General features: G+C 55.8%; 1 protein-coding gene across 1 annotated transcript in view; it reads left to right on the forward strand.

Annotated features, from left to right (window-relative positions):
* RNF212 (ring finger protein 212) overlaps positions 1-18,225 on the forward strand; it is a 37,057-nt gene that overhangs the window by 2,203 nt on the left and 16,629 nt on the right. The window contains exons 2-7 of the mRNA XM_053901799.1: positions 2,535-2,596; positions 11,518-11,592; positions 15,114-15,170; positions 16,137-16,195; positions 17,990-18,042; positions 18,130-18,187. Of these exons, the coding sequence (XP_053757774.1) occupies positions 2,535-2,596; positions 11,518-11,592; positions 15,114-15,170; positions 16,137-16,195; positions 17,990-18,042; positions 18,130-18,187 (364 nt within the window). The remainder of the gene's footprint in view (positions 1-2,534; positions 2,597-11,517; positions 11,593-15,113; positions 15,171-16,136; positions 16,196-17,989; positions 18,043-18,129; positions 18,188-18,225) is intronic.

Below are 18,225 nucleotides of genomic sequence, written 5' to 3' on the forward strand. Positions count from 1 at the left end.
GAGTGTGGAGGGCGGAGGGAACCAGGGCACGGTGTCGCCTGGGAGGAGCATTTCTTGAAGAAGACGGGTGAAGGTAGGAGGAGGCTGTGGAAGAAAAGAAAGCAGAGTATTTGGGACCTGGCGTCCCAGGGCAGAGTGGAACCTCCCCCTGGATTTAGTGGCGTGGGTGAACTTGGGTGAAAACAGTGGAGACCAGTGCATGCTCTCAGCCCTGGGGGACTGGTTCAGGCAGGGCGATTCCCAGCGGACCTCTGGCTCTTGAAGCCTAAGGCCAGAGCACATTCCAGTAGCCCTAGGTCATTCCTCCAAAAAGCCACAGGTGCTGGGCCATAGAACAAAACAAAAAAGACAGCAGAAAGGCTTGAGGGCTCTGGGTGGAGCACCGACCATAGCTTCCCAGCTGTTTGGTTACTCAGAGATGAGCCCTCCTTAAGCTTGGGCGTATATCCTTCCAGACTCTTTCCTATGGATACAGGTTTTTAACACAAAAACGGGAGGTGCCTGAGTGGTTCGGTGGGTTAAGCGTCAGACTTCGGCCTGGAGCCCGCTGCGGATTCTCTTCTCTGTCCCCCCACCTCTCAAAAATAAGCATTAAAAAAATGTTAATGGTATTGTGTGTATACCGTTTAGTTACCTGCATTTATGAACAGCATGTGGATATTTTTTCACGTTCGACTAAGTCTGTATCATCCTTGTTAAGGTGGCATAGTATATCTTTTAGTTGCCATACCGAGACCTATTTAACCGATTCCCTGGTAAAAGACGTGTGTTTTTCTGATGTTTTGCTGGTAAGCAGCACTCGTTCGCTTGTGTGGTTTTCTCCTTTGCGTGTGTGTAAGCGTGGAAGTGCTTCACTGGGCCGTGCCCGTCCCAGCCGACACCTAGGGCCAAGCCGCCCAGAAGGCGTGGCTGCGCCACGTCCCCAGCACCGATGGCCTGGATTTTCCTTTCATACATTACTGGTGGTCTGTGCTTTGGCCAGCGGCCCTCGCACCTTTTACTGGAGTGCTTAATGGGTCAGTGAGTTCTGTTTGCATATTAAGTACGAATGTCGGTTTTCCTGTCCATTGGCTGCAGACAAGTTCCTCTCTGTGTCCGGTCTCTTACTGCCCCCGCCCTCAACACAACTCGCAGAGCTTTCGGAGTCGGCTCCGTTCATCTTTGACTCCACGGCTTCAGGCTGCAGCGATGCTCAAGGGGAAGTTCTGTGCTCCAGAATCTGCAGTAGAGACCTGGGGGGGGGGGGCGGGAACGTACCGCCAGGCCTGGATGTTTTCAGGAGAGGGCGACTTGAATGTGTTTGTAGGGATAGAGGAAGGGGGTAGCTCTGGAGGCCGCTGGAAGGGAGCCGGCTCTTTCTGTACCAGGACCGTCGTCCCACGTGCCGGGGGTGGGACGGGACAGAGGAAGAAGGCAGAGTGAGCTGGGTTGTTCTGTGGTGGGTAACTGGAGAGGAGGCAGGGGATTGAGGGAGGTCAGCACGCAGTCTGGGGCTGGTCCGAACACCCCCCCGCAGGGAGTTGGGGGGACACTCAAGAAAAACGGATGGGGGCCGCCAGTGTTGCGGGTTCATCCACGTCGGAATCCACGTCTCTGAATCCGCTTCCCAGTTTAGTGATTTTTTTGCCCGGTTCTTAGCTACACTGGACCAGAAGCGGGGGAGAAAGAGAGCCCGGGTTTGGGCTGGGTGTGCTGCTTGGAAGGGCGAGGAGCGCAGTACCGACCGGCCGGCTCCGGGCTCCAGGCCGCTCTGGGGGAAAGTGAGACTCTGACGTGTGGGGTTGGGGCCGAGCCCGGGACGAGGGGCCCCGCTGCCGCCAGTGACGCGGGTACAGGCGTAGGAAGGGGTCTGAGTTTGCCCACGACAGCGGCCGCTCCGGGGGCCCAGGGCGGGGTCACGGGAGAAGGGGCCCCTGCGGGGGCAGGCCAGGAAGCGCGGGACTTAGCGCGGGCTTCCCGGTGAGGGCGAGTGTGGCGGAAACCAGCATGCTGCGGCAGGTGCGGGTCGCTGGGGCCCCCCCCCGGGCAGGAGCAGGTGAGTCAGCCGACGCCAGCAGGTGGGAAGTACGGGGCCTCCGTCCAGGCGCCGCCGTGCAGGTGGCAGGAGCCCAGCAAACGCAGAGTCCTCTCCCGGTGAGCGGTCCCTGGTGTCGCAGAGGTGAGGTTGCGGGAGCAGAGCAAAGCTCTGACTTCATGTGTTGCGTGGGGTGCAGGGAGCTGCTTTCATTTTGAGTACTGACCATTGTTAATTAAGACATCGCTACAAAACCTGACTGTAAGAGAGTTGTGAGGCACATTTGGTTTCAGTATTGTTGATCTTCACAGTCACTAATTTGGGGCAGCTCCACGAGGCAGGAAGAGGTGGATCGTTCGCTGCAAAAACGGTGTCCCAAGTCTGGCCACGTGCAGTGTCATGATGGAGCGTGGAAGTGTGGATGCCACGTTGTGAAGAAAACTGTGATTTGAATCTGCGTCTACACACGTTCAGAAGCAATACTCACTATGATATAGTAAAGTTTGCTTTTCTTTTACAGGTAGAAAGGGCGAGTGCTTGATTTGTAAAGTGCCTTGTCGCACACTTTTACTTTCAGAACACGTAAGTTCAAATATGTATTACCTGAATGTTGATCAGTATTTTTTTTTTAGAGTATTATGCTATTATTTTTTTTTTAACGTTTATTTACTTTTGAGACAGAGACAGAGCATCAACGGGGTAGGGTCAGAGAGAAGGAGACACAGAATCCGAAACAGGCTCCAGGCTCTGAACCGTCAGCACAGAGCCCGACGCGGGGCTCGAACTCATGGACTGCGAGATCATGACCTGAGCCGAAGTCGGCCGCTTAACCGACTGAGCCACCCAGGCGCCCCGATCAGTATTTTTTTTTTAATATTGAGATTCAATATTTAGTCATTTGGGGTGTCTGAAAAATTTTTTCATTTTGCTAGGTTAAGTAGAAGATCTTCCAGGATTTCTGAGTAAAGTACAATCAGGGTTTGGTTTTGAATGCCTCGGATACCTTCTTTTGTAGACTGGCCCTGTTTGTAGTTTGCGGTGCTGTGTTCCGGGAGGAGAAGATGAGGTGAATAGGGTCTCCGGTACAGTACAGACCCCTGAAGAAGGTGACAGAGTCTGGCTTTCCCTGGGGCTCATAGCTAATGAAGAGGGTTGGAGGAACGTCAGTTCAGAGTTGATGACTGTCACAGTAGGCTTGAAACAATGACTTTTGTTTTCTCTTGAAAATACATCAGTTTAACTTGTTTGGTTTAAACTTAGTTGTAAATAATTATTTTCTTTATACTTAGGTTCTAAGATATGTGTGTGATCGGATGTTTTAATCTATAACAAAATTGTTTTTTTTCTGGTTATAAATACCATACGATGTCACAAAAAACTGAAATGATACAGTAGATCATAATGGAGAAGTACAAGTCCCCCAAATCCCGTTTCCCACAGATGTCAACAAGTGGGAACATAGTTCCTGCTGTGTGTTACTGGGATTTATCTTCTTACATAACGGTGTCTGCTCAGTTGACTTTACACTTCTGGCACACCCACCCTCTCCAAAAACACTGCATACTGTTTCAGTATTTTCCTATTGGCAAAACTATTTCAGCAGTTTCCTAGTGGGGGGTTTTAGTTTTTCACTGTTGCAGTCTTACAGCCAACATTTTTTACCATGTCTCTGCATATCTGTAGGAATATTTCTGTAGCATAAATTCCTAGAAGTGGAAAAATAAGGTCAAAGATTTAAGTGTTTGGTAGAAAGTGCCTTATTTCCTTTAAGAAATGTTACCTCAACGTGGTTTTGATACGTGTTTCCCTGATGCCAAGTGATGTTGAACATCTTTTCATGTGTCTGTTGGCCATCTGGATGTCTTCTTTGGAGAAGTGTCTGTTCATGTCTTTGGCCCGTTTCTTCAGTGGATTATTTGTTTTTCGGGTGTTGAGCTTGATAAGTTCTTTATAGATTTTGGACCCTAACCCTTTATCTGATATGTTGTTTGCAAATATCTTCTCCCATTCTGTCAGTTGCCTTTTAGTTTTGCTGATTGTTTCCTTCGCTGTGCAGAAGCTTTTTATCTTGATGAGGTCCCAGTAGTTCATTTTTGCTTCTGTTTCCCTTGCCTCCGGAGATGTGTTGAGTGAGAAGTTGCTGCAGCTGAGGTCGAAGAGGTTGTTGCCTGCTTTCTCCTCGAGGATTGTGATGGCCTCCTGTCTTACATTTAGGTCTCTCATCCGTTTCGAGTTTCTTTTTGTGTCTGGTGTAAGAAAGTGGTCCAGGTTCATTGTTCTGCATGTCGCTGTCCAGTTCTACCAGTAACATTTGCTGAAGACGCTGTCTTTTTTCCATTGGGTAATTTTTTCTGCTCTGTCAAAGATAAGTTGGCCACACATTTGTGGGTCCAGTTCTGGGTTTTTTAACATGGGTCAGAGTGGCTAAAACTAACAACTCAGGCAACAACAGATGTTGGTGAGGATGTGGAGAAAGAGGGTCTCTTTTGTGCTGCTGGTGGGAATGCAAACCGGTGCAGCCGCTCTGGAAAACAGTATGGAGGTTCCTCAAAAATTTAAAAATAGAACTACCCTACGACCCAGCAATTGCACTACTAGGAATTTATCCAGAGGATGCAAGAGTGCTGGTTCATAGGGGCACATGTACCCCAATGTTTATAGCAGCCCTTTCAACAATAGCCAAATTTTGGAAAGAGCCCAAATGTCCCTCGGATGAATAGATAAAGAAGATGTGCCTGAAATCATTGTTGCACCATTTGCTAACTAACTTGGATGTAAAATAAAAAAATAAAGAAAAAAAAATACATTACATATATATATAATATATTTTTATTGTATGTTTATTATTATATTAACATATTAGTATATATATTATATAACATATATATTATATATAAATAGCTACAGACAGAGAGGGATGCAAACTGTAACAGACTCTTAAATACAGAGAACAAACTGAGGGTTGATGAGGGGCGGAGGAGAGGGGAAAATGATGATGGGCACTGAGGAGGGCACCTGTTGGGATGAGCACTGGGTGTTGTATGGAAGCGATGAATCACGGGAATCCACTCCTGAAGCCAAGAGCACTCTGTATACGCTGTATGTTAGCTAACGTGACAATAAGTTGTATCTTTTAAAAAAAGGGAAAAAAAAGACAGAAGAGGCTTTCAAGGAACTTTGAAAAGGAGATAAGCATATAAACAAATGATTATTAAAATGAACAATTGAAAGTAAGAACACGAAGGGGCGCCTGGTGGCTCAGTCGGTTAAATATCCGACTTCGGCTTGGGTCACCATCTGGCGGTCCTTCGGTTCGAGCCCCGCGTCGGGTTCTGTGCCGACAGCTCGACGCCTGGAGCCTGCTTCGGATTCTGTGTCTCCCTCTCTCTGCCCCTCCCCCGCTCATTCTCTCTCTCTCTCTCTCTCTCTCTCTCTCTCTCTCTCAAAAATAAACAAACATTTAAAAAATGTTTTTGAAGTAAGAACATGGGGGGAGGGGGAAAGACATGTACGGCTTTAGGCCCTCAGCTGTGCTGCCAGGCTCTGCTGACTTGTGCAGCTGGTCGGGCCTGCGGCCGAGGGAGGGACACCCCCACCTTTCTCTGCCTTCTTGGTTTGCACGCTCAGTTTATGTGTGCTCTGTCTTGTTTTCTAATAAATGTATTTCAGACTGTCCATTTCCTTCTGTTGACTGCTGTTCTGCATCACTTTGAGCATTGGTTTTATCATTTCTAAATAGTCTTCTATTTCTCTTAACTTCTTTTTCAACTCAAGAATTACTTGGGAGAATATTCCTTAATTTCTGAGAGATTAGATCTTATTTCCTCTATCGTTTTTGTAGAAAACTTTTAATTTTATGCCTTTGTGATCAGAGAATATGGCCATGTGGTTTCTTTTTTTAATTGTCAAGATTTTCACTGTGTCTTCGTACATGGTAATTGTTAATGTTCTACAGATGCTCGAAGATGTATGTATTTGTTCATTCTCTGTGCACGTGCGTGAGTGAAGTTGTTCGCGGCACCGGTGCTGCTCCTGGCCGCTCTCTCCCGCACGCCCGCGTTGCATTCTGGGGCCGCTTCCAGCAGTCTCTCGGGGCCCTCCTTTCTCCTCTGCCACCATGACGCCTAAGAGCCATTCTTCCTGCCCTCCCTCCTGCTTCCTGGAATCTTTTCTCCCCCCACAGCCAGAGGGGTCTGCGCACATGGGTCGTGTGTCCCGGCTTTCTCGGAGTGAAACGCAAGTCCCCTCGTGCCCGTGGCTCTGGGACCTGACCTCTGGTGGACACCTGGTCCCCTGGCCGGTGACTCCAACCTGCCACTGTTCCTGGGGCCAGGCTGCTTCCACCTCCTCCTTCCCCCACTGCCTTTAGGTCTCTGCCTGTGGTTCTGTGTGACTGTGGTTTCTTTGACCTGTGGCAGGAAGGACACTTACAATCATGGCACAGTGTATGTGCATTTGGGTGCACATGAATCCATGTGTGTGCACATACGTGAACGACGTTTCACAGGACGACACGAACCCTTGTGAACGCGGTGCCCCTAGTGGTTTCTGCTCCGACTGGCTTTCATTTGTCAGAGCCAGACACAGTGCATGGACCAGGCCAAGCTGATCTTCCGCGACCTGCTGTGTGCAAGCTGCCCGCGCCTCTTACTCTGCCCGCACCTGCTCCTTTGGCTTCACACACAGGACACCACCTGCTTTGTATTTGTTGACTTGTTTGTCACCGGAAAGGGCCTTATCTGTCAGGGGGTGGGGAGACTGAAGCTGGGGAGCCCGCGGGGATCTGGGAGAGGCAGCCAGGCCTGCAGGACAGAGCCTGTGACGAACGCACAGCAGAAGGATATATGGACCGGAAGGGGTTGCACTTGGGCTGGAATTGGCTGGTTCTCCAGTGGAGATGGAAAGGAGCCCCTGTAGTGGGGAGGCCCCGAGCCCTGGAGAAGCCAGCGGCGTCTGGACTCCCAAGTGTGAGGACGTGGGACCTGGGGCCATGAGTATGCGGGGCACTCTTCCACATGCCCACTTAAGGCGCTGGGGAGAAGTGGGCAGAGTCGGGGGCTGGAGGTGGCTAGACCGGAGGCTCCCCTAGACAGCAGAGGCCTGGCTAAGGAAGATGCATGTGTGGCCCCAGGGCAGGAACCCCAGGACACCCACCCACAGGGTCTCCGTGATGGCTGTGCCCTCTTGCCTTCCCCTGACCTCTGAGGGGTGGATTCAGCCGTCCTGCCCCGGGCCCCAGGTCGGAGGCTGCTCGTGGTGAGGCTGAGCCTGGTTCCTGGGCCGCAGCCCAGATCGGGACTTGGAGGACATGACCACGTGCCAGCAAGGACCTGGGTTTAGGGCATTTGGGGGGTGTCCCACAGGGTTTCGGGGGATGACCTTTCCGTATGGCGGAAGAGAGAAGTGGACAGCAGCCACTGGAGCAGCACACTGGCCTGGCTGGGGGCTGTCTCTGGCCCTGCTCTCCTTGCTGGGCCCCCAGCTAGACTCAGTCTCCCCGCCTGCCTCCCGTGAACAATGCCTCCCCAGGCCTGGCCCCCAAAGCAGTCTCTTGGACAGCACCCCCCCCCCCCCCACACACACACACACTCTGCTAAGTGGATGCTGGTGACCCAGCAGAGGAGGGCTGCTGGTTTCCGAGCGGAAGGCCATCCACTGAGCACAGGCCTCCACTGATGCGCAGGCAAGAGATAGGTGTCCCTCTTAAGTTAGCGCCTTCATGTAATTTTGGAATCAGCTTGTTAATTTCCACACAAAGCCCTGTTGGGTTTGCACTTCACTGATGACACAGGTAAACTGACATCCCTACAGTGGGGCCTCTAGGCCACAAGTGTGTGGCACACCTCCATTTGTTTAGATGCGCTCCGGCTTCAGTGGCGGTTTTCTGTACAGAGGCTGGTGCCGCCGTTAGCGTCACCCAGGTATTGGTGATTTGGGATAATTTCATCTCCTAAGTGCTTCTTGTTGGTGTGTAAAAATGGGTTGGTTTTGTTTATTAACCTTTATCTGGTGACCGTGCTAAATTCACTTGATAATCCTGTTGGCCAATGTGAAGATCCGTCTAGACTGTCTCTGTGCACGGTCGTGTCATCTCCAAATGTTTAATTTCTGTGTCATTCCCCCCTTTCTTTCCTTGTACCTTCTTCTCACTGTGTAAGCAACAAGGGGACACAGTGGTGATGGCAGGCGTCCTTTGTCTCTTTCTGATTTCAGGGTCAAGCTTCCAGTGGGTCACCATGGAGTATTCATGTGAGCTCTGGGTTTCTTACTAAGGGGTTATCATTTTATTTTTCTTCTTTATTTTGTGGATGTGGTGAATTGCATTTATTTTTAGAATTTTAAACTCACAGTAGAATTTCAAATACTGCAACTTGGTTGTGATGCAGTATAGCTTGTATGTGTAGGTGAATTTGGGTTTTGTGCACCTGCGTTCATGTGAGAACTGACCTGTGATTTTCCTTTCTTACATGCCCTTTTCAAGTTTTGGTGAATCAGGGTTTTGCTGGCTTCATAAAAGGAGTTGGATACTCTTTCATTTCCTCTTTTCTGGAAGATTTTTTTTTCAAGATTGGGGTTATTCAGAGAATGGTAAAATTCATGTGTGACACTCTCTGATTCGAGAAGGCTGAGGAGGTTTTTAACTAGGGTTTAATTTTTTTATTTAATGCTTGTTTATTTGTTAGAGACAGAGCACGTGCGGGGAAGGGGTAGAGAGAGACAGAGGGAGACAGAGAATCCAAAGCAGGCTTCTCGCTGACAGCAGTAAGCCCGACGTGGGGCTCAAACTCATGAACCATGAGATCATGACCTGAGCCAAAGTTGGACACTCAGCTAACTGAGCTACCCAGGTGCCCCACTAGGGTTTAATTTTTTAATTAGACATGGAACTTTTCAGAGTTCCTAATTCTTGGGTCAGCTTAAGTAAGTCTTTTTCTAGGAATTTGTGCACTTCCTCTGAATTTTGAAATTTCTCATCATCCGCATGTCTGTAGCCATCTGTATTTTCAGTGTCTGTGAGATCTGTAGTGATGTCCTTTTTTGTTGCCTTGTCTCTTTTTTTTCTTCCAACAGTCTTACCTGGTTTTATTGTTAGTAAGTTAGTGTTCTCAGGTGTTTTGGCTCTGTTTGTCGTCACTTTGCATTTCTCAACTTTTGTTTTCTGTAACATTTCCTTTTTCTTTTTTCTTTGGATTAAATTTGTTCTTTAAGATAATTGCTTACAGGAACCTCTAGCCTCCCCCTTCTGATATCTACATTGCAGGGTTGTGGCACCCTTCTGTTCATCCTTGCCTGCGTTTCTGCAATTGGCTGTGTTACATTTTTGTTATCTTTCACTTCACAATACTTTGAAATTTTTTCTGATTACTCCTGTGAGCTGTGTGTTTTCTGAAACTGTATTGATTAATTTAGAAATATTTGGGGATTTTTAGTTGTTATTTTTACTTTTATTCAAGTTTAATACAGAAGAATGCACAAGTATGGGTACATGGCTGTGGGAATTGTTTGTGACCTGTACGTCAGACCAAGACAGCATTTGTTTCCATGACCCCGGAGACTACGGTATGCCCTTGAGCTTCTGCAGTCTAACGTGAAGTAGTCTTCCTGCCAATGCAAGGGTCTCAGACACTTCTGTCACCTTTGTGCCACCTTCCCCTCATGCTGTCGGTGTGTGGTTCAGTTCTGTCTGCACAGAGCCCCATGGGATGATGAGTGTGCGGTCACCATTCTGATCTTGGGTCACCCCACAGTCCCCTTCCCTCGTGCTCCTCACTTGTTCCCACCGAGGGACCCTTTCCTACCTGAAGGCCGTGGCTTCTGTTGGTGGCAAATTCTCTGTTTTTTGTTTGTCTGAAAAGGACCTCTGTTTTTGTCTCCAGTTTGAAGCATATTTTCACTGGGCTTAGAATTCTTTAACGGAAATCAATGTTTTTTGGCGCTTTGACCGTACTCCTCCATTTTTGTCTTTTTCCGCACCCGGCTCTCCTGCGTGTGATGCGGTTGTCTGCGTAGTTGTCCTGCTTGTCTTCGCAGAGTTTCCACAGCCTGTGCAGTGAGGTCATTCCTTAGCCTGGAGAGCCCTCGGCTGCTCTGTCTCCACACCCTCCCCTGCCCCTCGGGGCCTCTGTCACGTGTAGAATGATTGACTCCCGTCACAGAAGGTAGTAGACCCTGACAGATGACTGACAGCCTTTCCAGGTGCTTTCACTTCTGGCCCACGGAGCCGTTCGTCGTGTTCTGGGTCGTCTGTGTATGTGTCTTTACATAACAGGCGTGCTCCCCACTTGCCGAGCACCAGGCCCGGCCACGCCCTGTTGGGGGCACCTCTCCCCTTTTGTTTGCCCGCGCTCGCTCCACGTGACCTTCGGGAGGGCACCATTTCTGCTCACCTCGCTCGGGAGACGGAAGCTCGGACATGCTGGGCCGTGTGCCAGGGCGGCGGGTCCAGCTGGTGCAGAGCAGGATTCGCACGTACCTGAAGGCCCCGGCCCCTCCCCGTGGGCCGCGCTGCCCCGCCTTGCGGTGGTCCGTCCAGGCAGCACTGTGCGGGGCCCCCCCGCTGTCGCCCTGACTGACGCCCAGGAGTGGATCCCAGGGCTGCTTCACCACACCGGCCCCCTGACCTTCCAAAGCCAGACCTGCTCCCACCCCGCCGCTGGCTCCCCCAGAAGGCCCTGGCCCTTTGGGGAGCATTTCCCCGTTTCTGCTGCTCATCTGAGTTCAGCTTCACTGTCGTCTCGCTGGGGCTCGGGGGCACATCCTGAAGCTCGTGACTCGCCCACAGCCCAGACCAAAGACCAGACGGGGAGGACGCACGAGGCCCCTCCTGCACCTCTTTGCTCTGGTGCGTGTGTGTCCTTATCCGGGTGCTCCTGCACGGTTCGTGCTGTCCTGTCCGTTTAGCGGCGGCCGCTCTCTGAGTCCTGTCGCAGGACGGCCGATGCTGATGGCGGGGGGGGGGGGGGGGGGGGGGGGGGGGGACAGGGCACGTCTGCACTAGCGTCGTAAGTCGGCAGAGACGGTTTCTTCAGCCCCCGCTCTCCTGAGTCTCTCGAGCTTGCTTTCTCGGTAACTCGGCACGTACTCGTGCCCACTCGGCCGCGATCGTCGGCTTTCCCCTTCTTCCGAGCTCCACGTGTTTCCTCCGCTTGGCTTTCACCCCTGCCTCCTTCAGCCTTTGGGGGAACCCGTCCAAGTAGGGGTGTCTCCCGCCTCACAGAGGAGGACGTGCGGCCCGGGGGCTCAGCCGGCCGCTGGCCACTCTGCCCCCCGGTGGGTGCCCGGAGCCCCTTGGCGCTGGAGGCGTGGCGCTGCCCCTCGTCTGCCACGGCCACCAGCAGCTGGGACGTGGGTGTCCCTCCCGGGGCCCCTGGAGACGGCCTGTGAGGTGTCGATCGATTGTGTCACGTGGGGCTGACTCCAGACCCGGAGGTGCGGTTTTCTCACCGGTGCCGCGCGCCCGTGTCAGAGGCGGTAACAGGGACCCTGCTTTCCTTGTCTTTCAGACGGACGCGGATATCCGGGCGCTGTTCATGGGTATAGACGACCTGTGCAGGAAGTACTCAAAGGAGACCTTCCAGGTGAGTCCCGCACGGGGTACCTCTTGCTCAGCATAAGCCCGTCAGGCTGCGGATGCCTCGTGAGGCTGTCCTTTCTGAGGGTCACGGCGCACTCGGCCACACTGTGCTGTCCTCCTCCCGCCCCCCCCACCACCACGTGGGCCTCATACCTCCCTCCAGGGTCGTGAACCCCTGCTCACCCCACGTCCCACCCCAGAGGTCTGACTTCCCAGACATCACTGGACCATGTGTGGGCCACCGTCCTGTCCGGGAAGCTGCCTGAGAAGGGAGCCCTCCAGCCCCCAGCCATCCCGCTTCTCCCCCTTCTGTCAGTGTGTAGCCCCTGCGGTGGGCCACCTCCCACCCACCCTCTGGGGAAAGGGGCCAAGTGGGACAGCAGCCGGGAGCCGCCTCTAGCCAAGACCTTTCCCGTGGGGCAGCGGGCCAAGGGAGAGCGGTCCCACCCTGACCTTCTGGGCCCGTTGCACGTCTGGAGGCTGTGGTCCAGCAGCCCCACCGAGACCTCCTCTTCTCTGCAAGGCCCTTTCTAGCTATGACACGGCCTGAAGCCACCACGGTATCATGGCCGTCCCATCTACATTTAGCGCTGAAGGCCTGGGTGGCGCCCCAGGACACAACAGCGGCACAAGGCGGGGGCCAAGCGGGGGCCCGGATGTCTCCATCGCCACGTCCACAGTGGGAGCTTTCGTGGGCCAGGTCCCCCGAGGCCCGGAAACTGTCCACGTTCTCAAGCTTGGCGACCCTTCCACCCATGACGTTCAGAACCACTGGCAGTCCCGTGCCCTGACGTGGTGTTCCCAGACAGCTCTGCAGAGACGTACGCTGTCCCAGACCGTGCGCCCGCACAGGGGTGGGGCCAGAGGCTGTGGAGACAGCTGCCAAGTGACATCCTTTTCGCCTCTGGGTCTTCTCTCCCACGGTCACGAGCCCATCTGTCATGGCGCAGAGTGGAGTTTCCAGAGGCCACACGACGGGATGTCGCGTTGTTACCCATGTTAACAAACTGGGTTTATTCTGAAATGAATTGCTATGTGTCGTACGTTTCTCTCAGTATCAGTTTCTAGTAGGGTCAGCACTGACAGATAAAACCCACGTAGACAGAACCCTCAGGGTCTCCAGTAAGTTGAAGAATGTAAAGCCAGCCCTCGGGCCCTGGCACGTGTGAGACTGTCAGAATCACGGCAGGTCCTTCCACTGAAGCCATCGGGAGGTCACCCTTCCTGATCCAGTTGGGAAGACATAGAAAAATCTTTCTTTTCCTGTCCCCTCCCCGGGACCCCTTCTCATCTCCCCTCCTGTCCCCTGAGCCAGGGCTGGTCCGTGCTGGCCGGAGTGTGGACATCCGGCTGCTCCTCTGGGAGGGGGACAGAAATGAGCCAGCAGACCTGATCCCCCCGCACAGAGGCTGGGGCTCTACCCGAGGGGACCGCCCCCCAAATGGGCCATCCCACACCTCCCGCCAGTCAAGGAACAGCAAAGGAGAGGCGTGCGTGGTCAGCTCCCAGCCTGGCCTTCCTCAGCCTGGGCGCGTCACAAACTGAAGAGGCCGTGCCCTCTCCGTCCAGGAGGGCGTTCTCTACTGGATGAGGGCTCACGGCCCTTTTAGATCTTGCCTCGTTGGTGTCGCCTACCCCCATCAAGTCCACAGCGGCTCAGCCTGAGGGGCCCAGCACGCGGTCACTCGGGCCGACGCCCTGGGGACCTGGAGGCTGGCCCCTGCCTGGTACAGGTGGGTGGCACACAGACGGGGGTCTGTGTGGCCGTGGATTCGCACCAGGCCCCTCGGGGCTCAGCGTTCTGTCCACAAGCCCGTCTCCCAGGCTCAGCCCTGCCCGTGGCCCCGTCCTTGGCGTGTGCTGCCACAGAGGCCTGTGTGCGTGTGCCCTCCCCCTTCTGGTTTGAGAACAGCCTGCCGGAGTGAAGATAGCGTGGGCCCGCCCACAGGCCCTGCCGAGCCCGGTACCTCCGGGGAGAAGGCCCCGCGTGCCAGCGTCCCCGCAGTCCTGCTCCCGGACACGCCACGTGGCCGTCCTGTGGTCGTGCTCAGGCGCTCCTGCTCTCTGTTTCTCGGGGTCTACACCAAGACACGAGGTCTAGGGGTCAGGGTGTGACGTTCTCTTCCTGCCACACGCGTAGAACCCGTTGAGGAATGAGACCAAGCAAACAGACGGGGAGTCTTGTCTTGCTGAAGACGACTGGAGGGTGGCTTCAGATCCGCCAAAACCGCTCCCCGCTGTGCACGGGCCCTCACCTCACATCTAGCCCCGGGCCGGCCCTGCTTCGCCGCCCATGCTGCCTTGCCCGGAAGTGAGGCCCGCCTCCTGGAAGCCAGACCTGAGGAGCCATGAGGCCTGAGAGCTGTCATCAAGGAGGTTTCTGGGACGGGCCCCTGGTGGCGCCCCCACCGCAGACGAGTGCTTCCGGCAGAGCCCGTGTCTGTCAGCCCTCGTCCTGCGGAGCGACGGCCCCGGCAGTGTGTTCTCTGGACCCCGAGGGCGCGGAACCCTTCGGAAGATGCGGGGGCTTGGCAGAAGAATAGGAGGGTGTCTGTCACTCCTGACTGTGGTCCCGTCTTCTGGAGGTGGCCTGGCCCGCAGACGAGGTCTTTGGACCAGCTGTGGGCTGGCCGTCCCTTCCTGTCCGTGCACTTGGCAGAGTCCCGGGGAAGGACCTAGGGGATGCTGACCTCGCGTCCCACCTGGCCCTGCGCCCGGCCCTGCACGAGCCACGCGGAGGTCTTGCCCCGGGGCAGCAGAATTGGGTTTTAGCAGTCACGGCATAGTGTTTCAAGAGGGAAGGCATCACGTCTGGAGACCTCTCTCGTGGGCTGGCTCTTTTCTCCCCTGAGTAAATCACAGGTCACGGTTTCTGATTTACGCTGGTGCCCTCGGGAGCCCGCTACAGACGTGGACGTCGGGGCTCCCACAAATGGAAGACCAGAGATGGTGCCGGACCAGGTGCGGTGGGCCCTGGGGGACCGGACAGGGTCCGTGGGCTCTCACGCTCTCTCCGCTCCGCTGGGCACCGTTGCCTGCATTGGCTCCTCCCTCCCAGGCTGGCCGCGGCCACCTAGCGCTTCCAGGGTCACCCCAACCCCGTTGGTGCTGTTGGGTCAGGAGGCCATCCTGTGACCCGGCTGCTGCTCCCGAAGGGGCGGAACGCTGTGATTGGCCCGCTGGTCGTGTCTCATCCCGCGGCCAGGCCCTCAACGCCGTTGAAGCCGCTAGCAAGGGAGGCAGCGCGAGCTTCCCGCGGAGCACGTGGCCTCGGCTCGCGTTTGCGCTGGGCACACGCCACTGCTCACGCGTCCTGCGCGGCAGCCCTGAGCTCTGCTTTGGGCGCAGGGTGGCAGCCAGCGGAACCCACGCCTGGGCCAGCGGGCAGGCGGGGGGACGGGGCGCAGAGGGACGGGCACGCCGGTGCTCGCGCTGACGCTTCCTCCCAACCTCTGGCCGCCGGGACAGCGTGCGCGGTGGCGGCCCTGTGCCAGCGCCAGCAGCTGACACGTACTGTCTTCTCAGGTTTCAGAATTTCAAGAAAAGCACAGAAGGAGACTGTTGGCCTTCTATAGAGAAAAGGTAAGTCCGGTGACGTGCCGCCTCGTTCCGAGGCTGCGTCTCAAGGCGGCGGGCCGCTGGGCTGGCACCTGTCCTGCCCACCCTCAACCTGGTGTGGGGATCCCGCCTGTGGACAGCATGTGGCTGCCTGGGGGCCCCAGCCTGGTGACCAGGACAGTTTCAACTTGGAATGCCAACACTGACCCGCTGACATCCCCCAACTCGGGAGGCACCTCTCTGTCGACAGCAACCGTGAAGTTGCACTGGCCAGTCCTTGTAAAGGACATTCGAGGGGCCTGTTTGTTTGGCCTGCAAGCAACTCCTCTAGCCCTGTGAGCACTCCCCTCTATCCCTGTGAGCACTCCCCTCTAGCCCTGTGAGCACTCCCCTCTGGCCCTGTGAGCACTCCCCTCTGGCCCTGTGAGCACTCCCGTCTGGCCCCGTGAGCACTCCCCTCTGGCCCCGTGAGCACTCCCGTCTAGCTCTGTGAGCACTCCTGTCTGGCCCTGTGAACACTCCCCTCTAGCCCCGTGAGCGCTCGCGTCTAGCCCTGTGAGCACTTGCGTCTAGCTCTGTGAGCACTCCTGTCTGGCCCTGTGAACACTCCCCTCTAGCCCCGTGAGCACTCCCCTCTAGCCCTGTGAACACTCTTCTCTAGCCTTGTAAGTACTCGTCTTTAATGAAAGGAAAGCAAAGCTTTAGTGAAAGCAGCATTAATCGAGCTTCTGACTCAGAGCAGTGCCTTCTCGAGTGTAGACAGAGGGTCCGGGGAGCACCTGGGTGAGGCTGCCTCGTGCTGGCGTCCCAGTGCTGGTCCCCGGGGCCCCTGGTGGCCTGCTCTCAGTGCACATTCACTCAAGCAGCAAGAGGACAGCTCCCATGCCCCCCACCTTCTGATTTGTGGTTTAAGACGTTCAGAGAGTCAGCACGTGCTCTCAACGCTGTCGGCCTACACTGCCTAGTGACCAGAACTCTGGTTGTGTTTAGATCTCAAAGCTGGAAGAATCCCTTCGGAAGTCAGTGCTGCGGTTGGAACAGCTGCAGGGGTGAGTTCTCTCCGGAGTGTGAACAGGGCAGCCGACCGTGCCGTGCCCTCGGCCGTCTGTCCGAGACCTTGTTGTAACGAAGGGGGCCGGAGAAAGAGCACTCGCCTTTACTACAAGCTTCTGTCAGAGCAGCAGTTCAGTAGGAGGTGAAGGGAGGCCAAGGGAGACAGAAGGGAAAATGTGAAAACTCCCCAGGGGCTCCCCGAGGTCCCTGAGGCAGAGGCGCCCCACAGCCGGGCCCTGTCGGGGCCCCGTGCGCATCTGCCAGGAACCGTGGCGTCCGTGACAGGTGAACACGGGCAGCGCGTGTGCCCCACGTGTGGAGGCCGTGGCGTGCCCTGGGGCAGCGGCCACGGGGGGCTCCCGCTGTCCACAGTGCCTTCTGTTCTGAGACGGGGCGAGGTCTCGCGAGCTGTGCTAATGTGGTGGCTCTTCCCAGCTTGGTAGGCCGAACGTCAGGGTAAAGGTTGCAGAGCCAGCGGCCCTGGGGACTGGCGTCCATCCGGCTGGTCACGTGTGCGGGCATGACCCACGCGCTGCAAGCGGGCACTTGCTGCCCTGTCGCGTCGGGCCTCTGGAAGTCGCTCTGCCACCTTGGGGCCCCGTCTGGGGTGAAGGGGCCCCCAAGCCGACACCAGTGTGAGGGTGTGCTCAGGGGTCCTGCCCCATTCCCAAGAGATCACAGCAGGAGACTCCGAGAGCCTGAGGGACGTGGGGGTGCGCGGCCCTGCTCAGTTCGGGGAGGGGAGGGGAGGGGAGGAGAGGGGAGGGGAGCAGCATGGCGGAGAGTGCCAGGGGCCTGCGCGGGGTCTCCGATCCATCCCTCTGGGTGAATAGTTTGCTTTCTTTCTGGGGAATCGCGTCTTCCGTGAGTTCTGGCCGCTCACAGCCGCTAGCTTTCCCCATCCTGCTCTTTTCCCGCGTCCTCGTGCCCTGTCGTTCTGAGCCTGGCAGGCCTGTGCACAGAGCTGCTCCCAGGTAGCTTCTGTCCCTGCAGCCTCCCTGTGCTTTCCTCGGCCCCCAGTCCCGGTGCTCTGCTCAGCTGCCTGCGGCACACCTTTTCCATCTCGGGTCCATTTTGGCTGTTCAGCTTTCCATTTCTAGAACGTTCCTGGTCATCTTTACCGCCGTAGTGTTAGCTTATCTTTGTCGCCACCTTCTGTTTAGGCGCGTCCCAGGCGGTGTTTCTCCCGCACCTGACTCCTCCAAGTCCAGATCTGCCTGTTCTGCTCGGCCTGGGCCAGGGGGGTTCGTCCCGTCCCGCGGGCTGGCTCCGCACACGTTCCCCGGGGAGGGCGCCCCTCCCAGACGGCATCTGCCAGTCCCCCCCCCACCCCGCCCCCCACCAGAGCACGAGGAGCACATTCACCCGCGGGGGGGGGGGGGGGCACTGGTGGCTCTGTTACCGTCATGTCCTGGGGGGGCGGGGGCGCGGCACAGAGCACACTGGTTTCACGGAGGCCGCGGGCAGGAGCGAGGGCCTCAGAGGTTCGAGGTCCCCACACCGCAGAGGCAGATGGCTGCCTGCCCCCCGACCCGTAGCCAAGCACCTGCTTGTTCGCAGCACCGGGCGCAGCCAATAGAGCAAGCCACAGGCCACTTGCCTGTCCTCGGAGGGTCTCCTCAGGGCTGTGTGTGTGTGTGTGTGTGTGTGTGTGGGAAGCTGGCGAGGGTTGGGGGCCGGGGCACCTGTGGGGCATCTGGCTGTGTTTGTCGGCTTACGATTGTAACCGGGATGGGTTACGTGGAAGTAAACGTTTGCGGCTGATTAGCACCCTCTCTCTATCTGTGTAGTATGAGATTGTCACAGCAGACAGCTTTCAACACAATAAAAACTCCGGTTTCAAGTAAGTGACACGGGGCCTGAGCTGGGAGGGATGTGAAGAGGCAGCCGGGCCGGCGAACGCGGCCTGACGCTCAGACCCCTGCTGCAGCTCCTTCGGCACGGCCAGGCGGACACCTCCGGCCCCCTGACTCGTCAGCCTCCAACAGGTGCGTGTGCGGCGGGGCGGCCCCAGTGTCCCTGACCG

The sequence above is a fragment of the Panthera pardus genome, unplaced genomic scaffold (genome assembly GCF_024362965.1).
Source record: "Panthera pardus isolate Hobbes unplaced genomic scaffold, ASM2436296v1 HiC_scaffold_13, whole genome shotgun sequence".
NCBI classification, from domain to species: domain Eukaryota; kingdom Metazoa; phylum Chordata; class Mammalia; order Carnivora; family Felidae; genus Panthera; species Panthera pardus.